The 19,984-nt window shown below is 41.0% G+C and overlaps 1 protein-coding gene across 1 annotated transcript; it reads left to right on the top strand.

The window, feature by feature from the left end:
• Window positions 1-1,449: 1,449 nt before the first annotated feature.
• LOC122031308 (polygalacturonase inhibitor-like) lies at window positions 1,450-2,611 on the top strand. Its single transcript, XM_042590433.1, has 2 exons — window positions 1,450-1,657; window positions 1,746-2,611. Exons 1-2 carry the CDS (start codon window positions 1,450-1,452, stop codon window positions 2,426-2,428), a joined length of 891 nt encoding a protein of 296 aa, XP_042446367.1. The 3' UTR covers window positions 2,429-2,611.
• Window positions 2,612-19,984: the final 17,373 nt, after the last annotated feature.

The following is a 19,984-nucleotide window of genomic DNA, read 5'->3' as shown; positions in this document are numbered from 1 at the left end:
CAAATAAATAAACTCTTACTAATTTACATTTATAAATAAATAAGCTCCAAATTTCATAAAATAGCTTTATTCAATATAAGAAAAAAACTTACACATTCCAAAGATTCCAAAGATTATATTAAAAAAAAATTAAAAAATATATATTAATTCCTTATTCGGGTTTTGGACGGATTATTCGAATGGAGAATTAAATTCAAAATCAAATCATTAACCCAATTAATATTTTGAGTTAGTTCATTCAACCGATCTGAATTTTATTTAATCAAATCAAATAACTCGAATATTATTTGGATAGAGTGGATTAATGGATTGACAACACCCCTACGCATAGTTTGATAATTGGATGCATTTGTTCCCTCGGGGCGGTGCGATGGTTAAGACATGGGATGTTACCACATGAGGTCTTAGGGTCGAAACTCGGCGTGACCGAGCATAACCTCCCCCATGTCTTGTAGGGATGACAATGGATTGGGTTCGGGTCGGATTCTATATCCTCTGTCTCCATACCTATCGGGTATAGGATCTCCTATGGATATACCCATTCCCATTAAATGATCGGATATCTTCTATAGTTATAATTTTTCTTCTTTCTATCCAACTATTATCATTCAATAAAAGTATATTAAAATTAACAACATCTATATATATATATATATATAGAGAAATATTAGCCTGCGATGCATTTCTTGCGGTTTTGGTGCGGTTGCCTTCCTGATCGGTCTGGTGACCGATCAGGGAACCTCCTGATCGGTCTGCAGACCGATCAGATCATTTTCTGATCGGTCTACAGACCGATCAGAAGTTTCCCTGATCGGTCAGGAGGTTCTTTAAAGAGGGTTCTTCTCGTTATTGTTTCAGACCTCTCAAATTCTCGGCATATATATATATATATATATATATATATATATATATATATATATATATATATATATATATATATATATATATATAAAATTAAAAAAATAGATTAAACATTTATATAGTTCTCTCCTAATATAAAAAATAAATAAATTACTTTTGGAAAAAGAAAATTTTCTTTAATATATGATATATATATTATTTAATCGGGTATTTGGGTCGAGTATCGGGTATTGATACTCCCTCCATACCTTTCTCCATTCGAGTCGAATGTCGGATCCTCCATCGGGTTCAGGTGAAATTATCATCTTTAATGTCTTGGTCATTTGTACTAATGGTTAGTTATTATCCATGATTTATCTCTTCTATATTAGTCTAAAAATAGATTGATGGAAACATTGGGAGCGAGTGAATCATCTTTTACCACCTAATTGGATGCATTTACAGTGACAAAACGTGATCACGCACGCTGCAGGTCTACTTCAATCATTCGTGTCGCCATTCAATCATCTACTCCACGTTCTATATAAACAACCAAATCCGTGAATCAACGTCAATCACTGACAAATTTCGAGTGCCCAAACCAGCAAAATGGCAGCTCTCAGTGAGCCCCTCCGTTTCCTCCTCTTCTTCTTCCTCCTCTGCGACTCCCCTGTCTATGCCGGCAAGTGCCACAAGGGCGACAAGAAGGTCCTCCTCTCCATCAAGAACTCCATAGGCGACTACATCTTCACCGGATGGACCTCCGACTTTGCCTGCTGCGACTGGTCCGGCGTCGGTTGCGACGAGGTTTCTAACCGTGTCACCTCCCTCGACGTCGGCCAAACTAACACCACCTTCTCCCTCCCCGCCGCTGTCTCCGACCTCCCCTTCCTCACCTCCCTCAGCTTCCACAAGAACCCCGGCCTGGTCGGCCCCATCCCCGCCCGCCATCGGCCGCCTCACCTTCCTCCGTCTCGACTGGAACAGCCTCTCTGGCCCCGTCCCCGCCTTCCTCGCCGCGCTCCGTCGCCTCGAGTACCTCAACCTCGGATTCAACCAGTTATCCGGCGCCATTCCCCCCTCGCTCAGCACCCTCCCACTTGACTTCCTCGCCATCGACCGCAATCGGCTCACCGGGCCCATTCCCGACTCGTTGGGACGGTCCAGCCTCATCTACCTCTACCTCAGCCACAACAACCTCACCGGCCAAGTCCCGGCGTCCTTCGCCGGCAACACGGTAGCGGAAGTGGTGGACCTGTCCCGGAACCAGCTGAGCGGCGACGCGTCGGCCCTGTTCGGGAAGGGGAAGCCGCTGTGGAGGTTGGACCTGTCGAGGAACCACGAGATCGAGTTCGACTTGGGGAAGGTGGAGATCCCGGAGAAGATAGTAGCTCTGGACTTGAACCACAACAAGGTGTTCGGGCGGCTCCCGCCGGAGATGGGGAAAATACAGTGGCAGCTGCTGAACGTGAGCTACAACCGGCTCTGCGGCCGGATTCCCAGCGGGGAGCGGATTGAGAGTATGGACCAATACTCGTTCCTTCACAACGACTGCCTCTGCGGGCCGCCGCTGCCGCCCTGCAAGTAAACGGTGCAGAAGCGGCGGGGAATAAGACGATTAATGAGAACGTCGGAAAATAAATATTATTATTTAAGAACTAGATGAGGAAGGCGCACAAGAAGAATTGCTAAAATCTCTTCTTCATTTTCTAATGTAGAACAATGGAAGACATATGAACCCTTGTTATGCTATATAATTTCTTCCTTGCAATTTTGATTAGCCCCCAAAACACACACACACAAAATGGCTGCAAATAAACTGACCATAGGGGAACAGGTTTAGTATATAAGAATTTATTTTTATTCGCTCAATACACACACACAATGGCTGCAAATAAACTGACCATAGATGAACAGGTTTAGTATATAAGAATTTATTTTTATTCGCTCAGTATATACAAGATAAATTAAATGAATACGCTTAAATCAATCATTAAATTAAATGACCAAATTTGAATATATAATGTGTTCAGCTTGTTAATACTTGCGAATAATATTCGTGAACAATATTCACGAATAATATTCATAAACAACATTCGTGAATAATATTTGTGAATAACATTCGTGAACAAAGTTCATGAACAATATTTTGTTGGTGCAATATCCCTAGGTCAAGGTTGATCTAGTTGACTAAACTTGAGTTGGCTCAAGCTTGAGTCTTGATACTTGAGTTTCGATGTTTGACAATACATGAAGATTACAGATGCAATCATCCGATTGGAGAGATTGTTGATACAATTCTCCTCTGGTCAAGGACTGACCAATTAGATGTGAAGAAGAGTTAAGTAGGTCAAAAGTTTGACTGGATATTTGACTGGGAAAGTCCTAACTAGAGGTTAGGTAAGGGAAAATCCTGGTGAGTGAAGCCAAGCAGTTGGAAATCCTGGTGAGTGAAGCCAGGTGAAAGACCTAGTAAGTGAAGCTAGGCAGTTGGGAAATTCTGGTGAGTGAAGTCAGGTGAAAGACCTAGTGAGTGAAGCTAGGCAGGTGAAAGTCCCAGTGAGTGAAGTCGGGCAATGGGAAAATCCTAGTAAGTGAAGCTATGTGAAAGTCCTAATCAGTGAAGCCATGTGAAAGTCATGGTGAGTGAAGCCGACAGATGGAAAGTCTTGGTGAGTGAAGCTAGACAGATGGAAAGTCCTGGTGAGTGAAGTCAAAAAGATGGAAAGTCCTAGTGAGTGAAGTTAGGCAGACGGAAAGACCTGGTGAGTGAAGCCAGGTACGTGCAGATCTAGGTGGGTCTAAGTTGACCGGACACCTGGTGTTGGGAAACCCAAGTAGGTCAAAGGATTGACCGGATACTTGACACAAGGAAATCCAGGTGGGTCAAGGATGACTAGAAATTTTGTCGATGGAAGTCCAAGTGGGACAAAGGATTGACCGGACACTTGGTGAAGAAGTCCCGGCAGGTCAAGGTTGACCGGATGTTAGGCATGAGGAGACCCAACAAGATATGGTTGACCAGATATTGGGTTTGGGAGCCCTAGATTTGACTCGGGCAAGCTAGGGTTGGTCAATTTTATCAAGTGATCAAATTAGACTAAGCCTAATCGATCAACTGTTCGATTGGGCACATTGCTACGACAAATGGTAGCCCAATTGATTAGTCGATCGATTGTGAGCTTATATCGCGTGCATAGTAGCTTCCCAAATCGATCAGCTAGTCGATTGGGCTCCCCAATCGATTGGAAAATCAATTGGGGACAGTTTTCTCGCGCAGATGCGTGAGCACAGAAGAAGGATGAATCGATCAGCCGATCGATTCAACCTCCCAATCGATCAGCTGATCGATTGGCCTGTGACCGTTGCACAGGTTAAAGTCGTTGGCGAGCGATTTCATCAGTAGTTCTTCACGAGCTTCATCACCAACCTCATGCGACTTTCTCCACCAAGCTTACCGACACACACCAGATCTTGGAGGCTTAGAGAAGAGTGTTGGTAAACTTCCAAACAAGTCAAGAGGTGTATTCAAGCAAGAAGAAGAAGCCAGGGTTTCGGCTTCATGTTGTAAATCTTGTAAGATTTTACTTGTATTTGCTTCCCTTTTCCTTCTTGTTGTATTGTGAGTGTTGTACAAGACTTCTCCGCCTTCGGTAGTTACTGAGAAGGAGTGTTTTTATAGTGATGAGTGAGTGAGGGTCGGATCCTTGGATTAGTCACCTCTTCTTGAAGTGGATATCAAGTAAATCCTCGTGTTAGCGTTATGAGTCATGTTTCGAGTCTTTCCGCTGTATATCAACAACAATGAAGCAAGCAAACGAAGCACGACGAGCTATTCACTCCCCTCTAGCTACAAATCGACCCTAACAAGTGGTATCAGAGCGAGTTCGCTTTTCACCGAAATTATCACTAGAAAGGGAAATAAGCTAGAGGGAGAAGAAGTTGAAGCACCAAATTCAACAAGTCAAAGATTTCATCAAGGCTCAACTTCAAATGGAATTCTGAGATGGATTCGGATTCAACACGAGGGTGCCTCCACTGTACACATCAACAAGTTTCGATCTTTGAAAATCAAGGATAAAAATTTTCTTCATGGTCGACATAGAGCAATGGTTTGCTCTAATGAAAGGTTTCCAAGCTCCAATAAATTCAAAAGGCAAAATTCTTAAGAAGAGCAAGTGGAGCCAAGAGAAAAATCAAAGAAGTGAGGCCAATGACAAAGTGACCAAAGTATTGGTCAACATATTGCCGAGCAAAATTTTGAAGAAAACAGGAGAATTTGAATATGCCAAGGAGCTATGGAGCAAATTGGCTAAACTCCATGAAGTTCCCTCCACTGTACCAAACCAAGAAGAATCCAAAGAGGGCGACTCATTGGATCAAGATCAAGAGAAAGAGGACTCTGAAGTTGAGCGATGCTCAACTTCCGAAGAAGAAGTCCAAGAAGCTTCATCCTCAAAGAAGTGCAACCAAAAGAGCAAAGAGGGAGCATACTCTTTGTTTCATGTGCAAGAGGATGAAGATGAAAGGGCCTCCACCTCTAGGATTGAGGGGAAGAGTCATTCACTAACACCGGAGTAGAAGAGGATTCCACCTCCGGGTCAAATGAAGAAGAAGAAGATGGTGCTGCTAGGTGCTACTTGGAATACCGTTCTGTTTCCCCTTTACAAAAAAATTTGTAGAAGCATAGAATTTTTTCTAGCGACCCATGTGCTCTTTAGAAGTTAAACTTGGATTGGAAACGAAACTTAACATTTTTACTCCAAGTTCGTTCTTCAAAGTTAAACCTGGATTGGAAACGCAACTTAACATTTTTACTCCAAGTTCAACCCTTGTGTTCTTCTGAAGTTAAAATATATTACAGAAGTTGATTAAATATTTATTTCAAGGATTGACTTCCAGGTCGTTTGCGAGGCACTAGGCCTTCTTGGTTATGGAATCATCCACCACTTCCTAGACAAAGCCTTTCAAAGAAATTGAATATTTAAACTTCTCACAATAACCTTAGGTCTAACTACAGAGACCTCAATCAAAGCACAAGATCAAAACACAAAATTGAAGCACAAAAATGAAAACACGGAATCGCTAGCCTCTTGTGTTGGTATTTCAGGATCCATACAAAGAAAACAAAACTAATTGTGCAACGAAATAAATAACTAGTTGTACCTTTCTTCGTAGACAAAGACCTCTTGATCTTTTATCGTATTCCTCTCCTCTTCTTGGACTTCATGTGAGCGACGATCTACCAAGACAAAGACATTCGAACCCTTTTTGTTTCCAAGCCACCTACCACCAAAGGATGCAGAGAAAGGAACGCCTCCTCCTTCTTCTTCTCCTCCAAACCGCCAGCCACCAAGGTGCTTCGTCTCTACGTTTTCTTTTCCTCCAAGCTCCGGCCACCAAGAGAAGATGGGGTGTCAGCCCTAGAGGGAAGAAAAGGGAAGAAGAAAAGAAGTGGGGCGCCGACCCTAGAGGAAAGAAAAGAAAAAATGGGGTGCCGACCTTAAGAGAAATGAGAGGGTTTTTAGTTGTGGAGAAAAATTTATCAATTCTTAATTGAATTATTTAATTGTGGCACAACCACCTCTCCTTTTATAACCCTTTGCCCCAAATAAAAAAGGAGGAAAGTAATAGATTTTTATTTAGAAAAAATCTCAAGAAAAGAATTAACATAATTCTTTTTAGAAAAATTTCTTAGGAAAGAATTAGTATAATACTTTTTATAAAATTTCTAAGAAAGAATCAACATAATTCTTTTTAGAAAAATCTCTAGGAAAGAATTAACATAATTCTTTTTAGAAAAATTTCTTAGAAAAGAATTAATATAATTCTTTTTAAAAAATTTCTAAGAAAGAATCAATGTAATTCTTTTTAGAAAAATCTCTAATTCCGTTGAAAAAAAATCTCCCCTTTTTTCCTTTCTTTTCTTTTTCTTTTCTTTTGGTTTGGCTGACCCCTTGCTTGGGCACCAAGCAAGGCTTGGCTGGCCCCTTTCTTGGGTAGAAGTAAGGCTTGGCCAACCCCTTGCTTGGGCACCAAACCAGGATGTGGTCGACCCCTTTCTTAGGTAGGAAGCAAAACTAAAACGGGTGAATGCGAGGCTTTATAGAGGCTACAACAGGGACCGAGAGGAGGAATTGGTTTTGACCTCTTGATGGAGTTGAGCTTCCTGTGTTCGACCCAAACACCCAACTCAAGTTCATTAATAATAACTCATACCACTAAAGAGTTATTATTGAACTACCGCACCAATCCCATATTACATATGAGCTTCTTTTTATCATGAGTGCGTTAGTCTCCCTGTGTTTAAGATATCGTATGCCCGTTAATTAAATGAGTTACTGACAACTCACTTAATTAACATCTAGCTCCAAGAGTAGTACCACTCAACCTTATTATCATGTCAGAGTAAGTCCACCTACAGGGTTTATATGATAATCCTTATGAGCTCCTTAAGGGGATGTCATCAACCAAGATTACTAGAACACAATTTCCTTTTATAATCAACAACACACCATATAAATAATATTATTTCCTAACTTATCGGGCCTATTGATTTAACTGAATAAATCTCACCCTTTGATAAATTAAAGAAATAAATATTAATTATATGTGTTTGTTATTATATCAGGATTAAGAGTACGCATATCTATAAAAATAGAGATTTTGTTCTTTTATGCAGTTAGTATAAAAAGAAATAACCTTAAATGGTCCTACTCAATACACACATAGTGTACTAGTGTAATTTTATAGTCAAGATAAACTAATATCAAATCACACTATAACCATCCCAATGATTTGTCCCAATCCATCTTGGTTGTGAGCTACTATTTATAATTTATAAGGAACTAATAACATTATCTTATATGTGACACCACACACCATGTTATCTACAATATAAATTAAATCGACAACTGCATTTAACTAAATGCAAACATTTGACCAATGTGATTCTCATTTCAAAATAAATGTTCATACAAAAATCTAGGCTTTTAGTATACATCCTAACAATCTCCCACTTATACTAAAAGACAATGCTGCCATATATGCTGCCATACATCTGATTCCCATCCCCTCAACATACCCATCAAAAGCTCTCGCCAGAAGGGCCTTAGTGAAAGGATATGCCAGGTTATCTGCTGATCAATCTTGACGACAACAACTTCTCCTCGCTTTACGATGTCTCGTATCAGGTGGTACTTGCGCTCAATGTGTTTACTTGCATTATGGGCTCGTGGTTCCTTCGAGTTTGCTACTGCATCACTATTATCACAATAAATTATGATAATTTTGGACAAACCAAGAATTATATCTAAGTCCATCAAGAAGTTTCTGAGCCATACTGCTTCTTTGGCTGCCTTAGAGGCTGCCACATATTCAGCTTCCATAGCGGAGTCCGAAACGCATTTCTGCTTAACACTCCTCCATGTTATGACTCCACCTCCCAAAGTAAACACATACCCCGAGGTTGACTTACTACTGTCCCTATCTGATTGGAAATCCGAATCCGTGTAACCTACAGGGAGCAAATCATCTACCTGGTAAACCAGCATATAATATCTAGTCCTTCTCAGGTACTTTAATATATGCTTTATGGTAGTTCAATATTCATATCTTGGATTACTTTGATATCTGCTAACCATTCCCACGGTAAAACAGATATCCGGTCTCGTATATAGCATTGCATACATTAGGCTTCCTACAGCCGAAGCATAAGGAACTGCGTTCATATCCTCTATCTCCTTTAATATTTTAGGACACATCTCTTTAGATAAAGGTGCTCTATGCCAAAAAGGTAGAAACCCTTTCTTAGAGTTTTGCATGCTAAAATGAGCTAGGATAGTATCGATGTATGAAGCTTGGGATAAGTACAACATTCTTTTCTGATCCCTTATTACTTTGATCCTAAGAATATGTCCACATTCTCCTAAGTCCTTCATATCGAATTGCTTGGACAACCATACATTTACGTCTGACAACACTTTGACATTGTTACCAATGAGTAAAATGTCATCTACATATAGTACAAGAAATACCACCACATTTTCGTCACTTTTCTTGTATACATAAGACTTATCCGGACACTGAATGAATCCATAAGACTGGATCACTTCATCAAACCGGATGTTCCAAGATCTCAAAGCTTGCTTCAGTCCATAAATGGAGAGCTTGCATACAAGATGCTCTTTGCCCTTCGCAATGAATCCCTCTGGTTGCTTCATATGAATGTTTTCTTCAAGACTTCCGTTAAGCAAAACTATCTTGACATCCATTTTCCAAACCTCATAATCCATATGAACAGCAATAGATAAAAAAATCTGGATAGACTTGAGCATGACTACCGACGAAAAAGTTTCCTCATAATCGATTCTCTCTTTCTAAGTATACCCTTTTGCAACAAGCCTTGCTTTGAAAGTTTCCTCCTTCCCGTCTATCCCTCTTTTTCTTTTGTAGACCCATTTACATCCAATGTCTTTTATACCATTTGGTGGTTCTACAAGCTCCCAGACCTGATTAGAATACATAGATTCTGTTTTAGAGTTCATTACATTTTGCCAAGATGCTGCATCTTTATCTTGGAGTGCTTCATCATATGTCCAGGGATCAAGTTCATGTTCACCAGGGATCAAGTTCGATGACTCTCCCAAAAATATGAATCTATCAGGTTGTCGAACAACCCTCCCACTATGACGAGGTACTACCTATAATTGTGTATCATTTGTGACACGCGTTGCAGTTTTTGTGGTATCTCATCTTGTACCGTTGGTACTAAATTAGACGTGTCCTCTCTTATTTCTTTAAGAACAATTTTACTCATGGGCTTGTAGTTTATCACGTAGTTTTCTTCTAAAAATTGGGCATTGGTGCTAACAATGACCTTCTGATTTTTAGGACTATAAAATAAACCACCTGACGTTCCTTTAGGATAACCCACAAACAAGCGAATTTCTGTACGTGATTCCAACTTATCAGCATCTCCCTTTAGCACATGTGCTGGACTACCCTAAATTCGAATGTGTTTTAAACTAGGCTAACGCTCGTTCCACAATTCTATGGGAGTAGAGGGTACTGACTTAGAATGTACCAAGTTCAGAATGTACCTTGCCGTTTCCAGAGCATATACCCAAAAAAAATTCGATAATTCTGAATAGCTCATCATTGATCTAACCATTTCCATAAAAGTCCTATTTCTTCGTTCTGCCACACCATTCTGTTGGGGTGTACCAGATGCAAACAGTTGGGATTGAATCTCGGCCTCTGATAAGTAACTCCTAAACTCTCCTAAGAGATACTTGCCACCATGATTAGACCATAGTGTCTTGATACTTTTACCATGACATTTCTCTACATCAGCCTTGTACTCTTTGAACTTATCAAAGCACTCAGACTTGCGGCACATCAAGTAAATGCACCCATATCTCGAATAGTCATCTATAAAAGAGACAAAATATTCGAAACCACCTCTCGCCTGGATAGTCATAGGCCCACACAAATCAGAATGAACCAATTCCAACACATCTTTGGCTCTATACCCCTTGGCCTTAAAAGGTTTCTTGGCCATTTTTCCTTCCAAGCAAGATTCGCAGGTTGGAAAGTTTTCCATCACTAATGAACCCAAAGGTCCATCGGCTATTAGCCTTTGAATCCTACTCAAGTTAATATGATCAAGTCTTAGATGCCAAAGATATGTTTGGTTCATTTCTGAAGGTTTCTTTCTCTTATTAGAATTAGAAGATGTGTTATTAATTTCCATTTGTTGCGTCATGGGAGTGATTGGATTTAGAGTGTACAAATTGTCAACCAACGTACCAGAACAGATAACCACCCTATTTTTCTTGATAACTACTTTGTCATCAAAAGAAACAGAATCTCCATCCATAAATAATTTAGAAACTGAAATCAAGTTCTTTCTAAAAGATGGTACGTAAAGACAATTTCTTAAAATCAAAGTTTTATTCCTATCGAAAGATAATAAAACATCTCCCACTGCTACAACCGCCACTCTCATAGCATTACCCATGTAGACGGTGATTTCTCCTTCATGTAGTCATCGGGTTTCCTGGAACCCCTACAATGAATTGCAGACATGATCAGTGGCTCCCGTATCTACACACCAGGTACCAATAGATAACACCACTAAACATGTTTCGACAACTAATGAATAAGATATACCTTTATTATTCTCGTTTCTGTGAGGACAATCCAAGTTTTATTTCCAATCAATATAATTAGGACCAGTAAATTTGTTTTCTTTTAAAATAACAGCGAGAGGATTGAAAGACATTTTGAAATCTTGAGAATCACAAAATAAGATATTTGGTCATAACTTTAGAATTTAAAATAATATTGTTCCCTCAAACAATATAATTTAAATTCACCAAAACCTCAAAATATCATGAATTTAGTATGCTACGATAGTGTGGACGTATACTAATTCAAACATTTGTAAGAGGAGGTTTTACCCATTAATTTTATTATCTTGTGAACCTAACTTTATGATAAATAAAATTAATAGTTGGTTTATCTTCGGTCACACAAAATAATAGCAGTGACTCCGATAGGGAGGATACTATTAAATGCACCTAAGTGTATACCATTACTTGATACTTAGTCCATTAAATAGGCTTGTGCCTCTTCAGATGGAGAAGATCACACAAACCTAAATAATTTCCTATAATCATCCATAAAGGAAGTTTGATCTAGTGATCCGCAAACAAACTCATCCGATGTAGAGGAAGGCACTCAGAGCCAACGTGCAAGTTTGAATGTATCACTTACAAACCAGTAATGGAAACCGTGGAATTTAATTTAAAAACCCTCTCCCACTTAGTTATTTAAAATAGAGGAATTTTAATCATGTACTCACATCACAGCACACATCACAGCACATAAAACAGCATATAAAGGCAATAAATATGAAAATAAAATTTTCAACTATTATGACCTCATCTAACGCTGTCCTACAATATGCTACCAATGGATCAAGCCATTGCGCATGGCGCCAATGGATCAAGCCGTCGCGTCTATCTCGCTTCTCCGCTGCGCCTCTAGTTCTCAAATAGCACCACGCCTCGTAAGGATACTGTTGGGATCTTAGATGGCTAGAGGGGGGTGAATAGCCCCTTAAAAAAACTTAGACAGAGAGTTCTACACAAAAACTAGTTAGCATAGCGGAAGTGGAAAACTAAAACGAAGGAAGAAAAACACACACACAGCAGACACAAAGATATACGAGGTTCGGGGATAACTTGCCCCTACTCCTCGGCGTGTCCGTAAGGTGGACGACTCCTTGATCTTCGGTAGATCGCACCCCGGATAACTTCCGGCTAAAGATGTCTCCTTCTCGGTGGAGCAACCTCTCAACAGAGTCTCAAGAAAGATCTAAATTAGCACGAGACTTACAGAGACTCGGTGGCAAAGGAGAATAGAAATGCTTACAACCATGCGAGTATCAGTAGCAGAAAACAGAGATCGCAGTTCACCCGAGAGCTTAAGAACTTCGCACAACAGCACAGACTTTTTCTTTCAAGCTTTCTTCGTTATCTTGTTCTTGTTCCCCTCTCGCTGTTTTTACTGCTTCTCAAATCTGATCTTCTGCTGTCACAAATCTGGTCAAAACTGCGCAAATCAGCGCTGCAGCCAATCCCTCTTTCTCCTTACCTGGTTCTCTGAGCTCGAACCAATCCCCAGGAGTCAAGCAGATCGCAGCCCAATCGCAATCAGAAACCCAGTGAACGTTGATGCCTCAAATGCATCTGTTGCAGCAAATCACAGTGTAAAGAGCACTTGTCTTCTTCTCTTAATGAAGCTCAATTTGAAATTAACCATGAGAATGTGACCTGCAACCTGCAAGCTCAAAAGACTCACAGCAGATGGTTAAAAACAGATGGTGAAGACAAATACGGCAATCAGAAAAAGTACATGCAAAACAAACAATACCGTGGATCGGTCTGCAGACCGATCCACGCTTCTGGATCATCGCTGCGGACCGATCAGGCACTAATCTGATCGGTCCCCGGACCGATCAGATGGCGCTGTTCAAATACGCGCGACTTCGATCGATCGCGGACCGATCAGGCGTATCTGATCGGTCCGAGACCGATCGGATAGCGTTCTTCCCAAACGCTTACGGCCTCGATCGGTCTCGACCGATCGGTACTATCGATGAGCTGCGATCGATTTCGATCGGTGCGGTGATCGATGGCGTTCGGTAGCCGGTCAATTCACGATCGGTCGGCGGCCGATCGGTATAAAATTTCCTGGATCGGTCGGCGGACCGATCGGTGTCAAGTTTCCTGGATCGGTGCCGGACCGATCCGACTCTGTTCGATCGGGTCGAGCCCTCTCGACCTAGTCGGAGAAACGAGCTCCTAGCTCTCTCCGACTTCATCTGGTCCTAGAGAAGCCGAGCCCTCTCGACTTCGCATGCCAAGCTTCCTTCTTAGACTTTTCAACACGGATGTCGATCACCCTTGATCCATCTGGATTTTCCTGCTCGGCTTCACTCACGAGGACTTGCACCTAGCTTCACTCACTAGGGTTTTCACCTGGCTTCACTCACCAGGATTTCCAATCTGCCTGGCTTCACTCACCAGGACTTTCCAACTGCCTAACATCCCAGTTAGGACTTTCTCAATCAGGTCAACCTAGTCAACCTAGATTAGTAATTAATCTGAGTTAAATATCTGATACAAACTTAAATCAGTGTCAACAGCAAAACAACATCCAGGTCAGACTGTATCAACAATCTCCCCCTTTTTGTTGTTTGACAACACGATTTAAGTTTAGATCAGAAATGCTCATCTACCCATAATTTTAGGGAAATCAGGATCCTCCCCTAAGACGGATACACCACCAAGTCAATGACGGGAATCAAGATCCTTCCCGTTATCCTCTCCCCTAAAATCAAGCTTTCATACATTTCTAAACTTAGGTATCCTCTCCCCCTTTGTCAAACACCGAAAAGGTGCAAATGAGGTGACAAAAACTCAAAAGGCTCCCCCTTAATCCATACTGCCTTCTCTTAACTGACCTAGAGTTCCCTCTATGGTCACAATACGACAGTAAGAAAGACAAAAGATACAATCAAATCATGGCATAGGAACAACATAATAAAAAAAACATAGAAAATGAAGCATAATAAGGAGCAAGCAAATATAAAACCGAGTAGCATAAATATATGAGTAGCATCAGAAGTGCAAACATCCAGGTCCGACATAAAGACTAACAAATAACATCCAAAATACAGACAGCCAACAAACAAACTGTATCAATCAACATCCTCACACTGAGGAACACCGCCATCATCGGCAGGAGGGGTGAAATCCTGAGGCGGCACGCTGGAGGATGAATAGCCTGGGTAAGACTGCGGAGGCGGGTAGCGTGCCATCCATCCGAGTAGCAACTGCTGTGTCACCACCTGATGACTGCGCATATCATCGAAGCGCTGGTCTATCCGAATACGTAGTCCATCGAACTCAGCAGCCACCATCTCCTCGTGTCGATCAAAGCGACTCTCCAGCTCGGCGCGCAGATCAGGATCGGCCTCTCCATCGTCGGCAGCAGGAGGAGCAGCAACAGGAGCAACCTGTCGTCGAGGTAACTCACCAAGTGCCCTCCCATCCTTCCACCTAACTGTCCCATCCTGTCCTAAGATTCCAGACTTGGAAAACGCACGTTTCCCAAGTCGACAATCCTGCTTAACCATCTTTACTATCCTCCCCTTAGAGACATCAATACCCAGGGTCTCAAGCCAGTCAGTAATTACATGCCCAAAAGGCATATAGATGGTGTAACCGCTTGGCTCGCTATGGGATATGATAGAAGTATAGACACTCGACATGACATCAAAGTCAAGACGCCTACGCAACCCGTAAAGCATCAGACAATGATACGGTCGAATCTCTGCCAATGGTTTAGAAGTAATAGGGAGAAGACAGTTTGTAACAATTTTGAAAAGAATGTAATCAGGAGCAGAAAGGCCAAGGGCTGCAAATGTAGGAAAGTCGACATCTAACTCATCTAATCCATCTGGTCTCGGATGTCCAAAGAAGTACTCATAAATCGAGTCAGATGAGACATCAAGAGGATGAGGCACGGGTTCAGGCAAAGAAGGATAGAATGAGAACACCGTCCCTGAACACATACGACAGCCTAAATAACCAAAGAAGGCAATTAAGCTGAAATCAATGTTTTGCTTAGCCACTCTTGATCTATAACTACCATCAATAGTCTGATGAAGGTTGTTATAGAATTCAGAGACTAGGTCAAAATTGATATCTCTCTCTAAATAGACCAAGGAATCAAGTTTATAGTAGGCTATGGTCTCCGTAATGGCTGGACAAAACTCATTCATGTATTTTCTATCGACTGATCTACATGGGAGCAATTTGAAGGTCCTTTCCTTAAAGGATTGTTCAAACTGTTGGTTGGGAAATCTTCCCGAACTGGATGGTTGAGGTCGGGAAGGAGCAGCAGGAGCTTTGGATTTATCTTTGGACTTGGAAGTACCCTCACCTACTGATTTCTTCCTAAGGGGACACAATGGGGTAAAATGGGGCAATGAGTGAGCACCGGAGCCACCAACAATTAAGAACCGAGACAACAAAACAACAGAAGATTCAGTGAGAAATGAAAACACAATGCCAAGTTCTTAGAGAGGTAAGAAGTTACCTTGGTGCCATTTGAACTTTAGACTAGGGCTTTCGAGGGCTAGAGCTTCGGCTAGGTTTGGCGTGCAAAGAGAAGAGAAAGGGTGAGCTGTGGGAAGAGTCAGCTAGGGTTTCGCGTGAATGAGGAAAAGGAGGGATCGGGAGGTTTTAAGGGTTTAGATGGGTGTACAGTGAAGAAATGATCGGACGGTTGTCCGATCAGAAGGTATCCGAAGCCCCCTGATCGGTCACCAGACCGATCAGGGAACCTCCTGATCGGTCTGTAGACCGATCAGAAAGTGATCAGTAGCATTCTGCGAAGCTGATCGGTCCCCGGATCGATCAGGGAACTTCCTGATCGGTCCGTAGACCGATCAGAGATCGATCAGTAAGCCCCTAAGTCACAGACTTAACCAATGGAACCACTGATCGGTCTATGGACCGATCAGAAGAGCCCTATGCGTATCAGATTATCCTGATCGGTCCCTGGACCGATCAGTGAGGCGACAAAAATAACCTGATCGGTCCTTGGACCGATCAGATTACAGACAGAAAGGTTGGGAAGTTTTTGGATCGGTCTGTCGACCGATCCATCTTCTCCTGATCGGGCTGTAGCCCGATCAGTGTCTGATACTGAAATTTTCAGTGATTTCAGTAACCGAAATCCTTAGATATGTTTGATAGTTCGTAGAAGTTTCTCCAGTAAAACTTTCAAAATCAATATCTAGAACCCTGAGAATCTACAAGCATAACTATGTCCTAACGATGGGCTCTTATGGTGTGAATTTGTTTATAACTTGAGACTTTCAAATTCGACCACAAACACTGAGATTTCAGACAAGTTTCAAGTTTGTCAAAATAGACAACTCAAGGTTAAAGACTGAAATCTTCAACCTTGCTATGTTCAATCCCAAATTTGGCAAAATATGTCCAAATTTCTATCATTATTTCAATGACTTATCCTAGTTTCAATCAAAATCACGAAAGGTATCGATCAAAGGTATCAAACATTCCAACAATCAAGGTTACATGATTTATAGGGAAAAGTCCAACCAAGTTTCCTTGGTTGGAATATATGAGTAAGATCTAGGAACCAAATACACATGAATTATGTAATGGTCTTCCCCATACTCAATTAATGTCTCTTCAACCTAATTATTCAAGGGATGCATGATACATTTTGAATAATTTGGTTGTTCTTAGCATCTCACCCCATTTCTAGCAAACAAAAATATTTTGTTAAACCTTATAGTTTGTGTGAGATGTTCCCAAGTTGCCCAAAATATTGTCCCAATTACTCTTGTCATTTTAATAGTCCTTATTGATCATGGTGAAGTTCTAATGACCTAAGGAGCCAAACACATTCCCAACTCCCTCCTTAAATGACTAAATTCATTCTCCGGAAGGGGTTTGGTAAAAATATCAGCTAGGTTTGACTTTGACTCAACATATGTGAGTGCAATGTCTCCCCTAGCTACGTGATCTCTTATGAAGTGATGACGCACTTCAATGTGTTTGGTCCTTGAATGATGGACTGGATTTTTAGTTAGGTTGATCGTGCTAATGTTGTCACATAGCACTTGTACACCCTTATAAGAAAGTCCATAATCCTCTAGGGTGTGTATCATCCACAACAATTGTGATACACTCTCTCCCATGGCAATATATTCGGCCTCGGTCGTGGAGAGGGCAACACAATGTTGCTTCCGACTTGACCAACTAACTAAAGATGAACCTAAAAATTGGCAACCCCCACTAGTGCTTTTCCGATCCAATTTGCACCCAGCATAATCGGAATCGGTATAGCCTATCAAGTCAAAAGACTCTGTACGAGGGTACCATAGACCTACTTGAATTGTGCCCTTAAGGTATCTCAATATTCTCTTAACTGCAATTAAATGAGATTCCTTGGCACAGACTTGATATCTAGCGCACATGCCCACAGCGAAAAGTATGTCCGGTCGACTAGCTGTGAGATATAGAAGACTACCAATCATGCTTCTATATTGCGTTAGATCAATTGGTTTTCCACTCTCATCATTGTCAAGGCGAGTGTTTGTCGCCATTGGAGTGGACACTTCCTTAGAGTCACTCATATTGAATTTTCTAAGCATCTCTTGAGTGTGTTTCGTCTGATGGACATAAATGCCATCTCGAGTTTGTTTGATTTCAAGTCCAAGGAAGAATGTCAATTCTCCTACTAGACTCATCTCAAACTCACTTTCCATGTGAGAAATAAATTCATTCAAATAGCCCTTGTTATTTGAGCCACAAATTATGTCATCGACATATACTTGGGCTACAAAAATATTTTCACCATCTCTACGCAGAAATAGTGTTGGGTCTATTTGGCATCTCACAAAACCCTTTTCTAGTAAATATGTTGACAACCTTTCGTACCAAGCTCGTGGTGCTTGTTTAAGCCCATAAAGTGCTTTCTTGAGCTTGTACACGTGGTTTGGAGCTTCGGTATTCACAAACCCCGGTGGTTGTTCAACATAGACTTCTTCTTTAATAAAACCATTTAAGAAGGCAGATTTAATATCCATTTGATAGAGTTTGAAACCTCTATGTGCAGCAAAAGCTAGCATCAAACGAATGGACTCTAATCGTGCCACGGGAGCATAAGTCTCATCATAATCGAGACCTTCGACTTGACTATAGCCCTTGGCTACAAGTCTTGCCTTGTTTCTTACAACTTCTCCCTTTTGATTTAACTTATTTTTGAAGACCCATTTAGTTCCAATAATGGTGGTCTTTTTCGGTCTAGGAACCAAGTCCCACACTTGGCTCCTTTCAAATTGACCTAATTCGTCTTGCATAGCTATGATCCAATCAGGATCGCGCAATGCCTCATCAACTAATTTTGGTTCAATCTCTGAAATCAATGCGACTTCACTAGACTCATTTCTAAAGAATGATCTAGTCCTAACCCCTTGTTGAATGTCTCCCACAATTTGGTCTTGGGGATGACTAGTGGCTATCCTAGATTGTCTTGGTGTTGGTGGTGCCTCATGAATGGTCTCACTCGGCACAGGCGAGGACTCAATATCAGGCAAAGGATCAAATTGAGTTCTTTGTTGCCTTTGCTCATCAACATCAGAGTCAACTTCGACTCGTTCTTCATTTTGATCATTCAAACTTAGATTTCTAAGTTCAAATTGAATTTCTCCTACATCCCTTGGTTGATCATTTAAGTTAGGGATTTCTTCAAAGGCTACATCAGAAGACTCTTCAATCAATTTGGTCCTATTGTTGTAGACTCGATAGGCTTTGCTGGTAAGAGAATACCCGACCAGTATCCCTTCATCAGCCTTAGCCGTGAACTTCCCAAGATGATCCTTTGTGTTCAAGATAAACACCTTACAACCAAACACCCTAAGATGTTTAATTGTAGGTGGTTTCCCAAACCAAAGTTCATGGGGAGTCTTTCCTAAAAACCTATGTATCAGGATTCGGTTTTGCACATAGCAAGCTGTATTCACAGCTTCAGCCCACAAGTAACTCGGTAGTGAGTACTCATTGAGCATGCTTCGTGCAGCCTCTTGTAAGACTCGGTTCTTTCTCTCCACAACCCCATTTTGCTGTGGGGTCCTTGGAGTAGAGAACTCATGCCTATATCCCTTCTCTTGACAAAACTCTAAAAACCTATGATTTTGAAATTCCCCACCATGATCACTTCTAATGGTTTTAATTGTTGTCGATTTTTCATTTTCAGTTCTTCTACAAAAGGAAATAAAAATATCTATAGTTTGGTCTTTATGTTTCAAAAAGAAAGTCCATGTGTATCTAGTAAAATCATCAACGATTACCAAGCAATATCTACTTCCATTCAATGATATTACACTACTGCAATCAAATAGGTCCATGTGCAATAAATCTAAAGCAGTAGATGTACTTACAGTGCTTTTACCTTTATGAACACCTTTTGTTTGCTTACCCTTTTGACACGCATCACATAGTTTGGTCTTGTGGTACTTGATGTTGGGTAAGTCTCGCACTAATCCTTGGTTGGCCAACTTCCGGATGTTCTTCATGTTTACATGTGTCAACCTTCTATGCCATAGCCAAGACTCTTCTTCTTTTGACATAAAACACTTAATCAAAGCATTAGTAGCACTTTTAAACGATACTTGATAAATATTATCAACCCTTGTGCCTACTAGTACCGTGTCAAGTGTGTCAATGTGTTTAACCAAACATTGACTTGAATGAAATTCAATTGTGTAACCCGTATCACACAATTGGTGACACTTAGGAGATTAAAAGTCATCCCTTGACTAGAAGGACATTCTTGATATGGAGACATTCGGATATATGAATGTCTCCAACTCCTACAACCTTCGACTACCATTGTTACCAAATGACACATTACCTCTATTTTTGTTTTGAATGGTAGAAAATAGTGACTTGTCCCGGTCATGTGCTTGGAGCATCCACTATCAACAAACCAAGTTGATAGACGCTCCCCTTTTACCAATGCCTACAAGACA

This window comes from Zingiber officinale, chromosome 11A, assembly GCF_018446385.1.
Source record: "Zingiber officinale cultivar Zhangliang chromosome 11A, Zo_v1.1, whole genome shotgun sequence".
Taxonomy (NCBI): Eukaryota; Viridiplantae; Streptophyta; class Magnoliopsida; order Zingiberales; family Zingiberaceae; genus Zingiber; species Zingiber officinale.
This window is presented reverse-complemented; position numbering and strand designations above follow the sequence as displayed.